The 16,925-nt window shown below is 42.7% G+C and overlaps 1 protein-coding gene across 2 annotated transcripts; it reads right to left on the bottom strand.

Moving 5' to 3' along the window:
* Positions 1-6,626: 6,626 nt before the first annotated feature.
* TEX36 (testis expressed 36) lies at positions 6,627-16,011 on the bottom strand. Of its 2 annotated transcripts, XM_005225858.5 has the most exons (4): positions 15,854-15,937; positions 8,986-9,117; positions 8,226-8,306; positions 6,627-7,245 (listed from the first exon to the last, which is right to left on the bottom strand). In XM_005225858.5, exons 1-4 carry the CDS (start codon positions 15,902-15,904, stop codon positions 6,937-6,939), a joined length of 573 nt encoding a protein of 190 aa, XP_005225915.1. In that variant the 5' UTR covers positions 15,905-15,937; the 3' UTR covers positions 6,627-6,936.
* Between the last annotated feature and the right edge of the window lie 914 nt (positions 16,012-16,925).

Consider the following 16,925-nt stretch of genomic DNA (forward strand, 5'->3'; position numbering starts at 1 on the left):
GGAGACCTGGGTTCGATCCCTGGGTTGGGAAGACTCCCTGGAAGAGGGTATGGAAACCCATTCCAATATTCTTGCCTGGAGAATCCCCTGGACAGAGGAGCCTGGCGGGCTACAGTCCGTGGCATCTCAAAGAGTTGGACATGACTGAATGACTAAGCACACAGCACAGCACCCAGGACACTCCATGGGGTTGTTTATAGGGATTATCTGCCAGAGTTGGTCCACATGACATTCTTTGTACCAAGCAGTGAGTCAGATCTGAGTCTGCACCAAAGCAAAGAGTACATGGTTACTTGGGCTGAGGGGGCAGGGCACTGCCCCAGGGAAACGTCAAGAGAGGAGCTAAGAACGCTTTCCCAAAAGCAGAGCTGGTGGCTACACCCCAGGCAGTACATCCTGTCTCTCAGCCACCCTCACACCAACAGTGTGAGAAGAACATGTGCACTGCTCACATAAAACTCAAAACCACTCAATGTTTGCACCACGCTAGAAAGGCGAACAGACGTTGCAGTACCCAAGGAAGCAAAATGCAGAAAAATAACGTATTAGAATGAATAAAATTATTATCAGACAGGACTAAACATTTCATTGATAAATAAGACCCAAACAGAGACTGTAAAAATTAAAATGTTATTTGGTTATAGGACAATCTTAGTACAATGGCTAAATAGCAGAATGTGTCACGGAAGAGACAATTTGCAACCTAGAAGACAAAGTTTAGAGGCTATCCCAGAATCCAGTGCAAATAGATAAACAAATAGAAAACATAAAGGAATATTGGAGAGTCAAGGGAGATAGGTCCAGATGTTTCAATATCCATCTAAGAAGCATTCTAGAAGAAAAGGGCAGGGGGGCGGAAGTGGAAGAGAGAAAATAATTGAAGAAAATTTTCTATAACAAAAAAAACCCTCAAAATTATAAAATTTAAAATAAAAACCCAAGGATTCTCAAAGTGAAATAGCCCACTGAATTTACAAGTATGCATATCATGTAAATGTTAGACTTGATTAGCCAATTAACAAGGTAAGTATAAACTATATATAGTTTTTGTAGCCAGCAAAAGAGGCTACATACATAGAACACACACACACTCACACGGGTAAAGCTGGGAAATTTTGAATAAGGTCTGTGGGTTGTACCAGCATAAATCACCTGGCTGTGATGTTTGTGGCAGGTAGCATTCTAAGGGGACCCTGTGGACCCTCATTTTTGTGTAATCTCATGGTCTTGAGTGTGGGCAGAACCTGTGAGTATACAGCAGTGTCATTCCCATACTTAAGTTATATAGAAACGGGGGTTTTCCACATGTAATTAATTCCCCAAGTTCACTGATCTTAAGTCATGAAATTTGCATTTTTGCCACAATAAATTACAGAGAGCACAAGCCTTTATCAAACATAGAACCTGCCCCACCACGATCTTGGGTTTCCCAACCTCCAAAATTGTGAGAAATCAATGTTTGTTTTTAATAAGCAAACCAGCAAAAAAGATACAGAGATTATCCTGGGTGGGTTAGATCTAGTCATGCGATCCCTTGAAAGGGTCAGGACTCTTCCTGGTGACAGAGGTTACAAATGTGAAAGGGATTTGAAGTCCTTCCCTGGTTTTGGAGTGGAGGAGACCACGCGGCAAGGAAAGCAGTAACTTCTAGGAGCTAATAATGTGAAGACCATGATGTACCTACACGGTGGTATTTGAAGGAAACAACCTTACCCTCATTTACAAGAAAACGAGAAAGGCTGCAAAGAATTGAGCTATGCTTTCACCTTGAGAAGCTAGGAAAAAAATCAAAATAAGCTCCAGAACAAAATTAGTAAGCATGAAAGCACAAATTATCAAGATGAAAGGCAAACAACAACAACAACATGTAGATTTGGGGAAGAGAGCAAAGATACGTGAGCAACGTCCAGCGTGTCAAAGACAGGACGTAACTTTAAAGCATGAAAGAGAATATATTAAAGCGCCACAAATTTTAAAATCCATGTGAAACAGATGACTTCCTCAAAAAATAAAAATGTCCAAAACTAGGGACAAAAAGAAATAGAAGCACCATACAGACCGATCTCCATAAAACATATTGAAAAGATGTTCAAAGACACACACCTGTAAACTACAACAGGCGCAGAGATTGCATGGCAAATTCTATAGACATTTGCAATTTATACAAGCAGTGTCTGAGCACAATAAAAACAGGTTTTAAGATCCTAAATAAAATATTTGCATATCAAATCCTGGATTTAGCAAAAGAATAATACATCATAACCAGCTTGAGTTTGTCCTCAGAATGCTAAAATGGCTCCATGTTAGAAAATCCATGAATATACGTTATTAACAGATTAATATAGAAAATTTACATGATCATCTCAATAAATACCAAAATCTCATTTGCTATAATGTCACCTCATACACAGTAAGAACTGCCACAAAAGTGTTTAAATCATTCAATAATCTCAAACAAAAGGAGTCCTGAGCAAGGCATTGTTTTGCTCTCTCTGTCTCCACACACACCCTTAACAAAATCCAGTGGTTCCAGAAGCCATTAAACAAGAGATTCTTACATTTTACTACATTAATATACATGCAAGGCTAAAACACGGTATACACCGCACTAGTGCAAGATGTTAATAACAGAGGAAAGTCTCAGGAGTCGGAATATGGGGGAGAGAGGGTGTATGCTTTCATTTGATCTTTGTAAAACTGTTCTGAGAAATGAAGTCTATTAACATAAAAATAAATGTGTCTAAGTTTATTTATCAACAAAGAGGAACAAAAAACAACCAGCTACAGAAAACATTTGCAACACGTTTTCTATCTATCTCATAATCTGTTAGTGAAGTGGTAAGTTGAAGCATGGCCTCTGAGAAGTTTGAATTAAAATTTAAAATCCACATACTCTTTAATTGAACAAGTTTATTTCAATGAGTTTAACATATAGAAATACCACAGTGAATGCAAATGTTTATCTATTAATGCGTTTAGTTCTAATTGTTTATATTAGGAAAAGACTGTAAACTAACTGATTATCAAAAGATTAAGGGACAATGACATATCCATGTAATGAAATACCAACCAGTCATGTTTCCAAAAGAGAAGTAGATTTGTAAGTACCAAGAGAGAATGCCGTATTCACAAGAGTGGTTGGTGGCGGTGTGGCAGAAAGCAGCGGTGGCGGGTGGAACCATTGGTGTTTGTTAAGGGTAGGTGTGTTTGAGAGACAGAGAGGGAAAAGCCATGCCATAGCTTACCAAGAGAAGGCTGCATATTAAAAGAAAGTCAACAGGCAGATGAATAAAGAAGATGTAGTACTACGCAGCCATAAAAAAGAATAAAATAATGCCATCTGAAGCAATAAGGATGGACGTAGAGATTATCATACTAAGTGAAGTCCGTTAGACAAAGACAAATACTATACGATATCACTAATAAATGGCATCTTTAAAAAATGTGACAAATGAACTTATTTACAAAAAGAAACAGACAGACACAGAGAAAAATTACGGTTATCGAATGAGAAAGTGAGGAAGGGATACATTAGAAGTTTAGGGATTAGAAGCTGAAAACTGCTGCTAAGTCGCTTCAGTCGTGTCCGACTCTGTGCAACCCCATAGACGGCAGCCCACCAGGCTCCCCCATCCCTGGGATTCTCCAGGCAAGAACACTGGAGTGGGTTGCCATTTCCTTCTCCAATGCATGAAAGTGAAAAGTTAAAGTGAAGGCGCTCAGTCGTGTCCGGCTCTTCGCGACCCCATGGACGCAGCTCACCAGGCTCCCCCGTCCATGGGATTTTATATAAAAAGACAAAGAACAAGGTCCTACTGTACAGCACAGGGAACTATATTCGATATCTTGTATAATAATAAACTATAATGGAAAGAATATGAAAAAGAATACACATACATTATATATATATATGCCTGAATCACTTTGTTGCACACCAGAAACGAACACGACACTGTAATAAACTATACTTCAACTTTTAAAAAGAAATAACTTTTTAAAAAGGCCACAGAGCTGGCGCTGGGAGAGAAAATGGAGACTGGGAGTCAGGAGTGTGAAAGAAAATGCTTTTTACCATTTATTTTTATTTAATTTGAAACTTTTCCCATGTACATATACTTAAAGATCTCTATCTTAGGGGGAAAAACCCAGGAAAGTAAGAATACAAAAGAATATTCTTACCTAGGTAAAAGTTGCCTATCTCAAACCCACAACGATAGTCAGATGTCAGAGTGACCCGTTAGAATCAGCCCCAATAAATTCAGACATAAGAAAGCATATGCAATATCTGTGCAAATATTCAAATTGTACCTGATGCAAAAAGATGGAGGGGCCCTATAAATTCTAGAAATTATATAAATTATCACATTCACAAATGATATAATTATCCACATAGAAAATCCAAAAGAATCAACTGAAAAATTAATAAAATTTTATTTTTATTTTATTAGAATATTTTTATTTATTTATTATTTTTTTCTTGCTTTTGCACTTTTTTTTTTAATTTTATTTTATTTTTAAACTTTACATAATTTTATTAGTTTTGCCAAATATCAAAATGAATCCGCCACAGGTATACATGTGTTCCCCATCCTGAACCCTCCTCCCTCCTCCCTCCCCATACCATCCCTCTGGGTCGTCCCAGTGCACTAGCCCCAAGCATCCAGTATCGTGCATCGAACCTGGACTGGCAACTAGTTTCTTACATGATATTTTACATGTTTCAATGTCATTCTCCCAAATCTTCCCACCCTCTCCCTCTCCCACAGAGTTCATAAGACTGTTCTATACATCAGTGTCTCTTTTGCTGTCTTGTACACCGGGTTATTGTTACCAAATTCCATATATATGCGTTAGTATACTGTATTTATGTTTTTCCTTCTGGCTTACTTCACTCTGTATAATAGGCTCCAGTTTCATCCACCTCATTAGAACTGATTCAAATGTATTCTTTTTAATGGCTGAGTAATACTCCATTGTGTATATGTACCATAGCTTTCTTATCCATTCATCTGCTGATGGACATCTAGGTTGCTTCCATGTCCTGGGTATTATAAACAGTGCTGCGATGAACATTGGGGTACACGTGTCTCTTTCCCTTCTGGTTTCCTCAGTGTGTATGCCCAGCAGTGGGATTGCTGGATCATAAGGCAGTTCTATTTCCAGTTTTTTAAGGAATCTCCACACTGTTCTCCATAGTGGCTGTACTACAAATAATAAATGCTGGAGAGGGTGTGGAGAAAAGGGAACCCTCTTACACTGTTGGTGGGAATGCAAACTAGTATTAGAATATTTTTAAATTTATTCTAAGAAGTTTATCCAGGTAAATACGAGATTCACATATAGAAATCAATAGCCTTTTTTATGCATCAGATAAAACTAACCAAAAAGTATAACTTAAACACACACACACATATACATTCAAAATAGCCACATTTCACAGTACACAGGAATAAACATAGAAAAGAAACATGTCGTACTTTTGTGACAAAAATTATACAACTTTATTAAAGAATATAAAATAATATTTGAACAAATGGGGAGATATACCATGGTATAAAGATGTCAATTCTTCTATAAATTAATATCTCAATTCAGGGAAATCCCTATCAAATTGCCAGTGGACTTGAAACCTTTTTCTAAAATTCACCTAGAAAAGATATTTAAATAGAAACAAGTTAATTTTGATACAGAATGAGGGTGACAGTGTTCCATTCAAAGGGCGATAGAAATGACCCCTGAGTGGGTAAAGATGGTCCGCTTCACTAATAGAGGAATGCAAAATAAGATATGAAGATAGTTTTTGTCCTTCGATATCTTTCAATATCTAAAAGATAATTTTGGGGGGGAGAGAAACAAAAACTCACAGATACTGTTGGTGGAAGTTTAATTGGTCCAGTGTTTTTTTAAAGGTGATTTGGCAGATTAAAACCTTGTGCAAGTAATTCCCCGGTGGTCCAGAGGTTAAGACCCCATCCTTCCAATGGAAGGGTTGCAAGTTCAATTCCTGGTCAGGGAGCTAAGATCCCAAATGCTGCACAGTGCAGCCAAATGTTACAAAACAAACAAATAAAAAGCATGCATATGGTCCAATCCAGCAGTAACAAAGCTAACTTTCAGAGCTGACTCCAGAGTACATGTAAACACCCACCCAAAGAGCCTGGTCAAGCATGTCATGTAGCACCAAGTCTTTCCAGCCCCAAACTAGAAACAATTCAAGTGCTCATTAGGAAGACAGTTTTTTTTATAAACATGGCACATCCAACTTAGGGAATACAGTGCAGTAGTTTAAAAAGCAAACCAACCTATTCCTATTGACGTTGCCAGAACTTCAAGCTCACTTATGTACTTGAAGAATGCGAGTTCTATGAAACAGTTTATGTTCAAAATCTGTACATAGCTGTGCACGTACATGTGATTGTAAATGTACAGAACAAAAACAAACGGTGAGCTTTTTCTCTGGGCACAAGGATTAGAGATGCAGTAAAATCAGAGGGACTCCAGCTTCCTCTATTTTCCTTGAAATTTCAAGATGAAAATGTAAGCCTATATTAATCATGTAGTTTTAAAACTCTCCCTGAAGTTAATGTGGCAATTTTTAATTTAAGCACATTTTCCTTTCAAATATATTCATTTAAAATGTGTATATCATCACATATCTTTATTTTATAAGGGCCTGAATATTTTTCAACCTTATTAAAACCATTAGAATATTTTCAAGGTGGGGGAGTGGTAAGGTTATCAGTTGCCATTCTGGTTTCTCTATATAAGGACTTTAATCTTTATGTTATCACTGCAAGAAAACATCATCTCAGCATTATGGCACATGCAGTCTACATTCTCTAAATAATTCTAAACAAATCTGATATCGAACATCAGTGTTGCATCAGAAAACACATACTTGTAGAATGTCCAATGAAATACCAGTATTGCAAAACATCAGGGATCTTCTGGAAGGGTTAGTGGAGAATTGGTCTTTTTGTTAATCAGGAACCTTACTTTTGGATTCTTTTTCCAAAACTCTGTATAGCTTTGCTGGGGCATAAATTTAAAAGTGTTCCATATCTCATGATGATGTCTTGGAAAGCGTCTGAAAATTGGGACCACCACAGCTTCCTTATAAACATATGATATTTGGTTATTTGAAAAGCCATCGAGACAAGATGGAACATAGTCACATGCCCAAAGATTGAAATTTCTTGAAACGTGTTGCCTTTTTTCTGGGGAGATCTTCTTACGTCCCAAGCCCTGGAGAAGGATCACAAGCAGATTAGGAGGAAGATATTCAAGGCCGCACAGTTTGGAAGTCTTTAATAAAGCCACCTCCACGACATCTTGTGTTTAAATGACCACTCCTACAGGAGGCATCCTCTATCAACTTGTGGGAGGCTGTAAATTGACAAAACCTCCTGATCTTCACAGTCTTCAACTCCCACCCAAGGGGCTGGGCTTCTAGAGACACGGAGGACTGAACCAAAGAGACCCCAGCCTGGACAGCCAGGAAGCCCGAGTAGGTCCTCTACACCCATGCGGCTGTATCCACCTCAGGCTGCATCCCCAGCACTCAGTGGGAGGGCTCTTATTCCGAGAGATCCGGGGATTCTCTCCCATCCCAGAGGATTTCCAGTGAAGGAAGCAGCACCTGGGTCTCTACCCACAGGCTTCCTCCTCAAATCTTACTAATGTGACCATTAGAAAATTTACAAATTACATATGCAGCTCGCATATCTATTTCCATTGCACAGTGCTGTGTTAACCACCACCAACCAGCGCTATCAGACTTGGTTTTTTTCAGTGAGGGGGAAACACCATCTCCAGGAACAAGATAACTGCAGTTAGTAGGGACTCCTTCTTTATATCATGAAAATTCCGCATCCATTCCTTTGAGCCTCCTTATGGGTCCTGGCTCTGCTGTCCAGAGACACACATAGGCAATCCCTCCTTCTCATGACAGATCTTCACAAAAAAAGCTCACAAATTAGATGGTTTATGGGAAAGCACTTTGATAAGCATGAAGTTCACACACACACAAAAAAACCTAGGCAGAAGGGAGGCTGGTGTGGATTTTGAAAGCCACATGGGAATTTGAGAATTTACGCTTTTTATTCCCTCTGGTAACCTGTTATGAGGCTTTAATTTTATTCCAATTTTGAGGCCAGAAAATCAAGAAAATCAAGAGCCCTGATGTCGCTGTTCATTTTTTTGGCAATGTGGAGAGAAATACTCACAGAGTCAAGGTAGAACCCAGAGTCCTGAAAGCTGTGACGATTGTCGTGAGCAGAGAAGGGGAAGTTGTTATTTACTGCTTGCTGGAAAACAGCAAGGGGAGAGATAAAAAGGCACACATCAGAACCACAGCAGGCTTCCAGAACCTGCCTACAGTGGCCTGGAAGGAAGACGGAGGAGGCAAGTTGACCTCTAAGTGAGAACTAAACCCATCCACAATGATGGAGCAAACAGCACAGGGGTGAGGGCTTAGGTGTGCACATCAGCTCAAGGCTTTGAAACTCCACTTCATTGCCAGCTTTCTTAAAATTATAACAAGTTCTCTTTAAAATATCTTATTGAGAGGCAAGGAAAGGAAAGTGAGTAGGCATGGAATTGAAGACTGGAAAGGAATTCTGAAGCCATCTTCTTCATCTGGCCAATAAGGATCCTAGTAGACCAGAGCTCTCTGGTCCAGGGCTGCTAAGTGTGAAGTCAACCCTGCTTCTACCACCAGCCATTTGCAGCCCCTTAAGCTGCTCGTGAACTGGCCAGGGAGGTAGACATGGATGTTAAGAGCTCTGTTCATAGAAGAGTAACTTTATCGTCTGGACCAGGAGGTAGTTCCTTCTAGAGAGTATTTGAGGAGCCATGGTGACCAACTATGAAGTGAGGATCCTGCCAGAATGTTGGGATCCAGGGAGAGCTAGTGAGCAGTTCCCTCCAAGCAGTACCACCCACTTGGAGAGCCACGGGGGCACGTGGCCAGCGCCCTGGACTCACCTTCTCCCGCACTTTGTAGATCGGCGGAAGCTTCTCCTCCACTTGCCGAGATAAACGTGGACTGTGGGACTCTTTCAACATCGTACTTGTGATGGATTCTGGCGTCTTTTGTGTTAGTCCAATGTGAGGGAACTGGAAAAACAGCACATGCCTTGATTAAAACCAGACACATCTGAATCTCAAAGCCAAGTATCAGGGCTTCCTCTGTAAAAGGATTAAAATGCAATTTGGGTGCTTCTGGCGTGCGATGGAAATGGCATAATTTTCGTAATTTTCAAGTATCCTTTCCAGGACAAAAAATATTGTCATGGCCCAAGGCCACCACTGCCGGCCGTTTCAAGTTACAGGGGCCACCCTGCTGCTTGGAGCCTGGAAATGGTTTCGTGGCCTGGTAAGTGGGGGGTGCGGTCCCATGAGAGGGAGCCAATGAGCTCCAAGGAGACAGAGTGTGTTATTTGAGACCTTCCTGGTGGTCAGGGAGTGCCCCATACTTGGGGCCAAGCATTCAGCCCATGTTCCCAGGGGTGAGCCAACCTCCTGCAGGTAGGGGGTGCACCTTAGGGCATAGGAATGTGAGAAGGGTCGCGTTGAGTCTCTACAGAAAATGTAGGATGGTAGAGGGTGGGAAGATTATTTGGATGCCAGGGGTGAGCTGGGAGTGGGCTTTTGTATCTCTCTGTGAACAGGAGGGAAGGAAACAGGACTGGGTTGAGGGAGGAGGTCCCAAAGGAGGTCTAGACCAACCCCATAGGGAGCTCTAGACACGGAGTGGCTTCTCAGAGTCGGCCTGATGGAGTGAGGGGACCGGACCCTTGTGTGCTCTTGTCCATCAGTCACTGGGTAGGAGAGGAAGGCGGAGGACCCAGGAAGCAACTGACCTTGAGGAAGCAGCTCTTTTCAGCCAGGGAGTATCTAGGGTTGGACCCCTCCCCCCACCAAGCCACACTCTCAGCAGCTAGGCCAGGAGTCCATTCCCAAAGAGGGATGTGGGCCCTGCTTGATGGCCACTGTAGCTCACCCCAATTTTACATAAACAGCACCTCTTAAAAGCCACTCCTACAAAGTGGCCTTTGAAGTGGCGATCTCTAGGAGAGAAATATGAATGGAAACTAAGATACAAACAGAAGGCAAGACCCCAACTCAGCGAAAATTCTTGCAAAGGGAGGTAACATAATGTGGGGGTGGGTCACAGACAATAGATTCAACGTCCCTGGGTCCAATCCCAGCTCTCTCTCCTAGAAGGTCAGCCTTCTGCAAGAGACTTAATTTTTCCAGATCCCAGTTTCTTTATCTGTAAAATGGGAATAATAATAACCTACTTGATAGAGTGCACACATGCTAAGTTGCTTCAGTCATGTCCAACTCTTCCTGACTCCATGGACTGCAGCCCACCAGGCTCCCCATCCACGGGATTCTCCAGGCAAGAATACTGGAGTGGCTTGTCATGCCCTCCTCCAGGGGATCCTCCCAACCCAGGGGCTGAACCTGCGTCTCCTGTGGCTCCTGCATTGCAGATAGATTGCTCACCATTGAGCTCCTGGGGAAGCTCCACCTGATTGAGTAGATGTAATTAAAAGAGAAAAATGCACGAACCCAGAGAGTGTTCACTAGCTGTTGACAGGTTCTATTCTTGCTCACAGCTGTCCCCTCCCTTATCGCCAAGCCCACTGTCACACCAAAGGCCAGTCCCTCCCTGTCTTTGGGATTACAATGACATTGGTTAACACTGTTGTTTTCTCCCATTCCTTTTCAAGTCATGATATAACTGTACATATAACTATGGCTTTTGTTTAATCTCTGCACAAGAGCGCATTTAGTATGCTACTATTTATGTTAAAAGGTGGAGAGATTATGTCATCTGTATGGTACACTCAGTGGGGCACTTTTGGCAGAGAAAATGAGAAGCAATGGTTTATACGACACATAGCAATATGGAGAAGAAGAAACAGAATGAGCTCTGTAACCCAACACCATTTACGGAAATAAATAATCCATGCACACAAAACAACACTACATAATTTCCAAGAATACATCTCAGTAACAGAGTTCCTATTAAACACGTGTGAGTGGCTGCCCATGGGGTGAGCAGAGCAGGGACAGAGATCAAGGGCAAGGAAGTGACCACATGAACCAGCCACCGTCATATGGACCGGCCCTGCTGTGGATGAATGACAGGGTCCCTTTGGAGGAGGGCACCAGGGAAAAGGAAGGCTTCCTTGCCATCGTTTAAACATTTCTTAATTGAGTGCATCTATTACACTGTCTCATTTTCCACAACAAAAATAATCGTCTTTGGTTTTGATTAGAGTTATAATACTTGCTCATGGCTTTAAAAGTTCAGACAATAAAGAAAAACACAAGGACGGAATCTCACGCAGATTGTATAGGGCTTCCTAGGTGGTGCTAGTGGTAAAGGCCCCGGCTGCCAATGCAGGAGATGTAGGAGACGTGGGTTCCATCCCGGGGTTGGGACGATCCCCTGGAGGACGCCATGCCAACCCACTCCAGTATTCTTGCCTGGAGAATCCCATGGACGGAGGAGCCTGGTGGGCTATAGTCCATGGGGCCACAAAGAGTCAGACGCGACTGAAGCAATTTAGCATGCACATAGGATTGTATTATAAATGTGATTTCAAAAAATTACAAGTACCTTAAAAAATTTAACAGTTAACTTTTGGGAATTCCCTGGCAGCCAGTGGTTAAAAAAACAAAAACAAACCCAGTAACTTTTGGTTACCCTCTCCTTCCTCTTCTTGTCATCCTAGATTTAAAACAATCACAATAGCTCTCATATATTCCTTCACAAACACCTGTACCTACAAAGGGGACTTACCTAGCTATACAAAAATTGGACCATGTAACTCATACTATTTTGTACCTCACTTTCCTTTTTTCCCATTTTTATTGGAGTATAATTGTTTTACAATATTCTGTTAGTTTCTGCTGTACAACAAAGTGAATCAGCTATGCTGCTGCCGCCGCTAATCACTTCAGTCGTGTCCGACTCTGTGCGACCCCATAGACGGCAGCCCACCAGGCTCCCCTGTCCCTGGGATTTCCTTCTCCAATGCAGGAAAGTGAAAAGTGAAAGTGAAGTCGCTCAGTCGTGTCCAGCTCTTAGCGACCCCGTGGACTGCAGCCCACCAGGCTCCTCCATCCATGGGATTTTCCAGGCAAGAGTACTGGAGTGGGTTGCCATAAGCATACATATATCCCCTCCCTTTTAAGCCTCCCTCCCACTTGCCCATCCCACCCCTCTAGGTCATCACAGAGCACCAAGCTGAGCACCCTGTGCTCTACAGCATAACTTGCTTTTCTTGCTTAACATTGTTGTTCTTGTAGTTCAGTCGCTCAGTCGTGTCCAGATCTTTGCGACCCCATGGATTGCAGCACACCAGATTTCCCTTCCTTCACTATCTCCTGGAGTTTGCTTAAATTCATCACTTAACAATATACCATAGAAAATTTTCAAAGTCAACCTATCCATTTCTAATTCACTCTGTATTATATACACATTTTTTTATGTTTTTAAAGCAATTTTCAAGTAAGTATAAATAATACAAAGGGCCTCCAAACTCAGAGCCTTTCCCTTTTCTCTACCTCCAATCTGCTTTTCCAAGTTATGGAGAATCAGGCCATGGGTAGGGAGTTTTTCTACATCTAGAAGGGTTCTTCTCACCAGCTGAATGACAACTGACTTAAGTTCATTTGTATTCTGCAACACTATGGACTAAATCACTGTAAAAAAAAGTGGCTCTAACATTTTAATTTCACTCTTTTAAAATATATATTTAATGGCTATAACATGATAGCTGTGAAATAAACCCTTCTGTTAGATATTGTAACCATGAAATATAGCTTTTTAACTAGTTGGCAGTGAAATTTTTGCTGCATTCAATCACTCAATGACTTAAATATTAAACAGGAAGGGGAACGTGTGTGCAGAGTGCCTTTTCTACTCAGCAACAGCCAGATCACCACCAGCAAGGTCAACTGTGGAATGACTGTCACCTCCAATGTGGCAATTACTGTCTCCCAAATGGGCTGCTGCTGAGGCAAAATCAACAATTTCTTTAATTTTCCCAACTCGTCTAAAAGTTACTTAGGGAAACTTCATGTCACCACTGTTCTTTTTATTCTCTTAGGTGCCGGCAGCAGAAAGGAGACCCACACCGTAGGCTCTGGTTAGACTTTGGGGAGATAAAGTCTTCCTTCTTAAAATGGTTCCTGGTACATTCCTAGGATCCCCAGTAGGAGACGCCATGCTCTTTCTCGATTTCTCCCTTATTATAGAACACTGACTTTGGAGTAGCAACATGGCTGGTTTAAAAAATACCTCCCGAGGATTTCCTTGGTGGCTCAGTAGTTAAGACTTCACACTTTCAGTGCTTCCACTGCAGGGGACGTGGGTTCAATCCCTGGTCAGGGAGCTAAGATCGAGCTAAGATCGAGGCTTGGTCAAAAAAATAAAAACCCTCCTCCAACTCCCTTGCAGCTAAATTGGACAGTGACCCTTGAAATGAAAGCCTAAGTCTGTGGGTGGGGCTCCTGGGAAAGCGATTGCTTTCTCCAGGAAAAGGGGCGGATGCAACTGACAGGCTTTTTGCAATTCGCTTTCTCCTCATTTACCTGCCTGAGCTGACACCACACTGAGGGTGATAGGAGAGGCTGAGAAGAACCTGGGCCTCCGAAGACATCCCAGGGCATCTGTACCAGCCCTGAATTGCCTCCTTCTGCCCTGGTTGTTGATTCCAAGCAGGGCCCTGGGGGCCTCCAGGCCCAAAGCCGTTCTGTGTCCCCCCATTTCTTTGATGTCAGGAAATAGGTTTCCTTCAGCCTGCAAGACTTCCCTGAGTTCTAATGGGCAGACTCAAGCAGTTGTTAATTAGGAAAGGAAGGGGACGTGAGACCAGGGAGAAACAGTCAGGAGAAACGACACTGTAGCCTTGGGGCAAGGTCCTGGTTCCCCACTGAGGGATGCACACCACAGCAGCTTTGAGCTCGTTTGCAAATACTGAAACCCCTCAGGAGGGAGAAGTCAGTGGTTAACGACAGTATGCAGCCCACAAGGGCATCGACCTCAGACCGGTTGGACCCGAAGGTTGATGATGCTGACTCGCGCTTAGCTCACCACCAACCCATCAGAAGAATGTCCACAAGCTGATTACACCCTGTTTGATCCATTACTATAAAACTTCTCACTATCTTCTCCAAGCTGGGACGTACGTTTTCAAGGCAGGAGTCCACTGTGTTCCCCTTTGCCTGGCAAGGTTATAAAGTTATCCTTTTTTACTTCACCCAAAATCCTATTTCTGAGATTCGATTCAGCACCGGTGCACAGAGCAGCTGAGTTTTCAGCATCACTGTTACTCAAGGAACACAAACCCTTTTCTGGTGAAGGCTCTGTAGTCAGCTTTTTATAATAATATTCAGTCAAACATAATCCTGATACTGTAGATGATAAAAAGAGGCCAAGCTATTTAGTCTGAGAAGCTTACACTTGTTTCTTCCTGACCAGTTAGTGTAGGTAGTTCACTCCATTTCCCATCTCACTTTAGCTGCCAGGAAACTCAGAGTCAGATTTCTTTGACTCCAAATATCTATTGGTTAAGCAATATGGCCTGCGAATTTATGTTACGTATTTTATATATTTTCCATTTTCTATGTTTCTATGTTATATATTTTCCCAGTCTCAGCCTCTTAAAGTATATTTAATCTGGTTCTGAGGTTTTATTTTTATATACCTTATACTTTATTTTGAATATTTTCCATTCATTACTTTAAACCTTTGTGGAATGGAGCAGGGTATACAACAGGAAAGAATATCAGTATAAATACATATCCTTTGAGATCTGCAGGGGATTGGTTCTCCTCATCCCATCTTGTGGGTACCAAAACCCAGATATGCTCAACTTGCTTAGTTTGCCTTTGTGTCCATGGGTTCTGCACGGTGGACACACGTACTTCTATCACATATATTCATATATACTATGTGTATAATAGTAACGGTGCTTCCATGCATTATGCTAAGCGCCTTTGTATCAATTGTCTCATTCATCCTCACCATGGCCTCTTACCTTGGTAAATTATGCTTCCATTTAACAGATAAAGAGACTGAGATTAAGCCTTCAGGCCCCAATTTTCCAAAATATTTTCCATTTTTTTCCTTTTAAACAAATCTTTAAACAAATTTCTATGTATTACTGCCCTAAAAGAGGTTAGTACCACTGTTTTCTGTGATACAGCCAGTGGGAAAAAAAGACAAAGATACCAGGTCCATGGAATTTATATTCTAGGAGGGAGAGAAAAGTCACACATATAATAAATTAGTATGTCAGAAGATGCGTGCATGCCTGCTAAGTCACTTAAGTCGTGAACAGCTCTGTGTGACCCTGTGGACTGCAGCCTGCCAGGCTCCTCTGTCCATGGGATTTTCCAGGCAAGAATAGGAGTGGGTTGCCATGCCCTCCTGCAGGGGATCTTCCCTACCCAGGGATCAAACCTATGTCTCTTATGTCTCCTGTATCAGCAGGTGAGTTCTTTACCACTAGCGCCACCTGGGAAGCCCATGTCAGAGGATAGATGTTATAAAAAACAGAAAAAGCAGAGAAACACAGCAATTACTACCTCGTGAACATTCACAAGATACCAGTCTGCTGAGTGGTTTATGCACAGACTAATTTCATTTGATCCTCCAAGAATCGGATATGAGATTCCCATTTCACAGGTGAAAAAACTGACGCGGGATGAAGGGATTTGTCAGACGTCATACTATGGGAAGTAGCAGCAGTAGGATCTGAGCTCAGTTCTGTGCCTGACCACACCCCTGTGGCCTGAGAAAGGTGAGAGAGGGTATCACGCTTCTTACCCATCTTCCATCCTTGTCTAAGGGTGGGTTGAAGCGTCTCCCTTTGACCATTTTGTGCGGGAAACTGAAGGGGGCTGAGACTGGCGCTCTTATCCCTCCATGGCCTCATGAGCTGTGCGCCTGGGAAGCCACTCCTCCTTGTTCCTGGCCTCTAATTCGCAGGCTCTACCTGGAAGGGAAGTCCGGGAGTGGTCCCTGTTGTCATAGCATCAGAGCCCACCCATCACAATGGGGCAGGAGTGTGGGTCCTCCAGCCGCCCGAGGGCTCCTGCTGCTCTGCAGAGTGTGAGTCCCAGGGCCCCAGGTGAGGAACCCCAAACACAGGCCAAACAGGTGGGGCACCAGATGGTCCTGAGACAGTGGCCCACTCCATACCCTCCAAATCCTCGAACAGACGACTTCTGCGTTGAATGTCTTCATGGTCACCATCTGCCCCAGCCTCTTGGTCTTCAGAGAAATGAGGTGACTCTGCCTTGTCTACAGCCATGGCATGACACCGGGTCAGGACCCAGGTCTCCCCACGGGCTCCTTTCACAGCTGCTTCCCTGCCCAGTTGGGGCTCACTCACTGCGCACTCACCATGCTGCCTGCAACTAAGACCGTGAGGAAGAGGCAGTCATGAGTCATTATTCAGTGCCAGGTGCTGCGCTGAGCACTTTTCACATGTTTTATGAACTGTTGGTGTCTACAAATGAGGAAACAGGGCCTTGTACCTAGTGGAGGGGGCACCAGGTCATAGGACATCCCCAGGGCTCATGAGCCTTTCCCAGGGCCAACTGGTCTCCCCCAGCCTGTGGCGGCAGCTCCTGAGGGCTAACCTTCCTCCATCGCCCAGACATGCACGTGCAGCCTCACTTCTCAGTGAGGTGATTTCTGCTTCCCTTCCTTCCTCCCTTCCTCCCTTCCTTTCTCTCTTTCTCTTTGTTTTTCATTCTCTCTTCCTTCCCTCCTTCTTTCTCCATTTCTTTCTTCTTTTCTTTCTTCATTTCTTCCTCTCCCTGCCATTCTCCTTTTTTAATGCTCTGTCTTGACCATTCTCTCAGCTACTCCATGTAAAAGTAAGAGTACGCAT

The sequence above is a fragment of the Bos taurus genome, chromosome 26 (assembly GCF_002263795.3).
Source record: "Bos taurus isolate L1 Dominette 01449 registration number 42190680 breed Hereford chromosome 26, ARS-UCD2.0, whole genome shotgun sequence".
NCBI lineage: Eukaryota > Metazoa > Chordata > Mammalia > Artiodactyla > Bovidae > Bos > Bos taurus.

What these genes read in the sequence shown, in the direction of transcription:
- TEX36 (XM_005225858.5), bottom strand. Translation starts at nt 15,904, where the DNA reads ATGGTCAAAGGGAGACGCTTCAACCCACCCTTAGACAAGGATGGAAGA. An exon ending in TAGACAAGGATGGAAGATGG is followed by an intron (nt 9,118 to 15,853) that starts GTAAGAAGCGTG and finishes CTGTTTTTCCAG; the next exon opens with TTCCCTCACATTGGACTAAC. An exon ending in CTGGGTTCTACCTTGACTCT is followed by an intron (nt 7,246 to 8,225) that starts GTGAGTATTTCT and finishes ATCCTTCTCCAG; the next exon opens with GGCTTGGGACGTAAGAAGAT.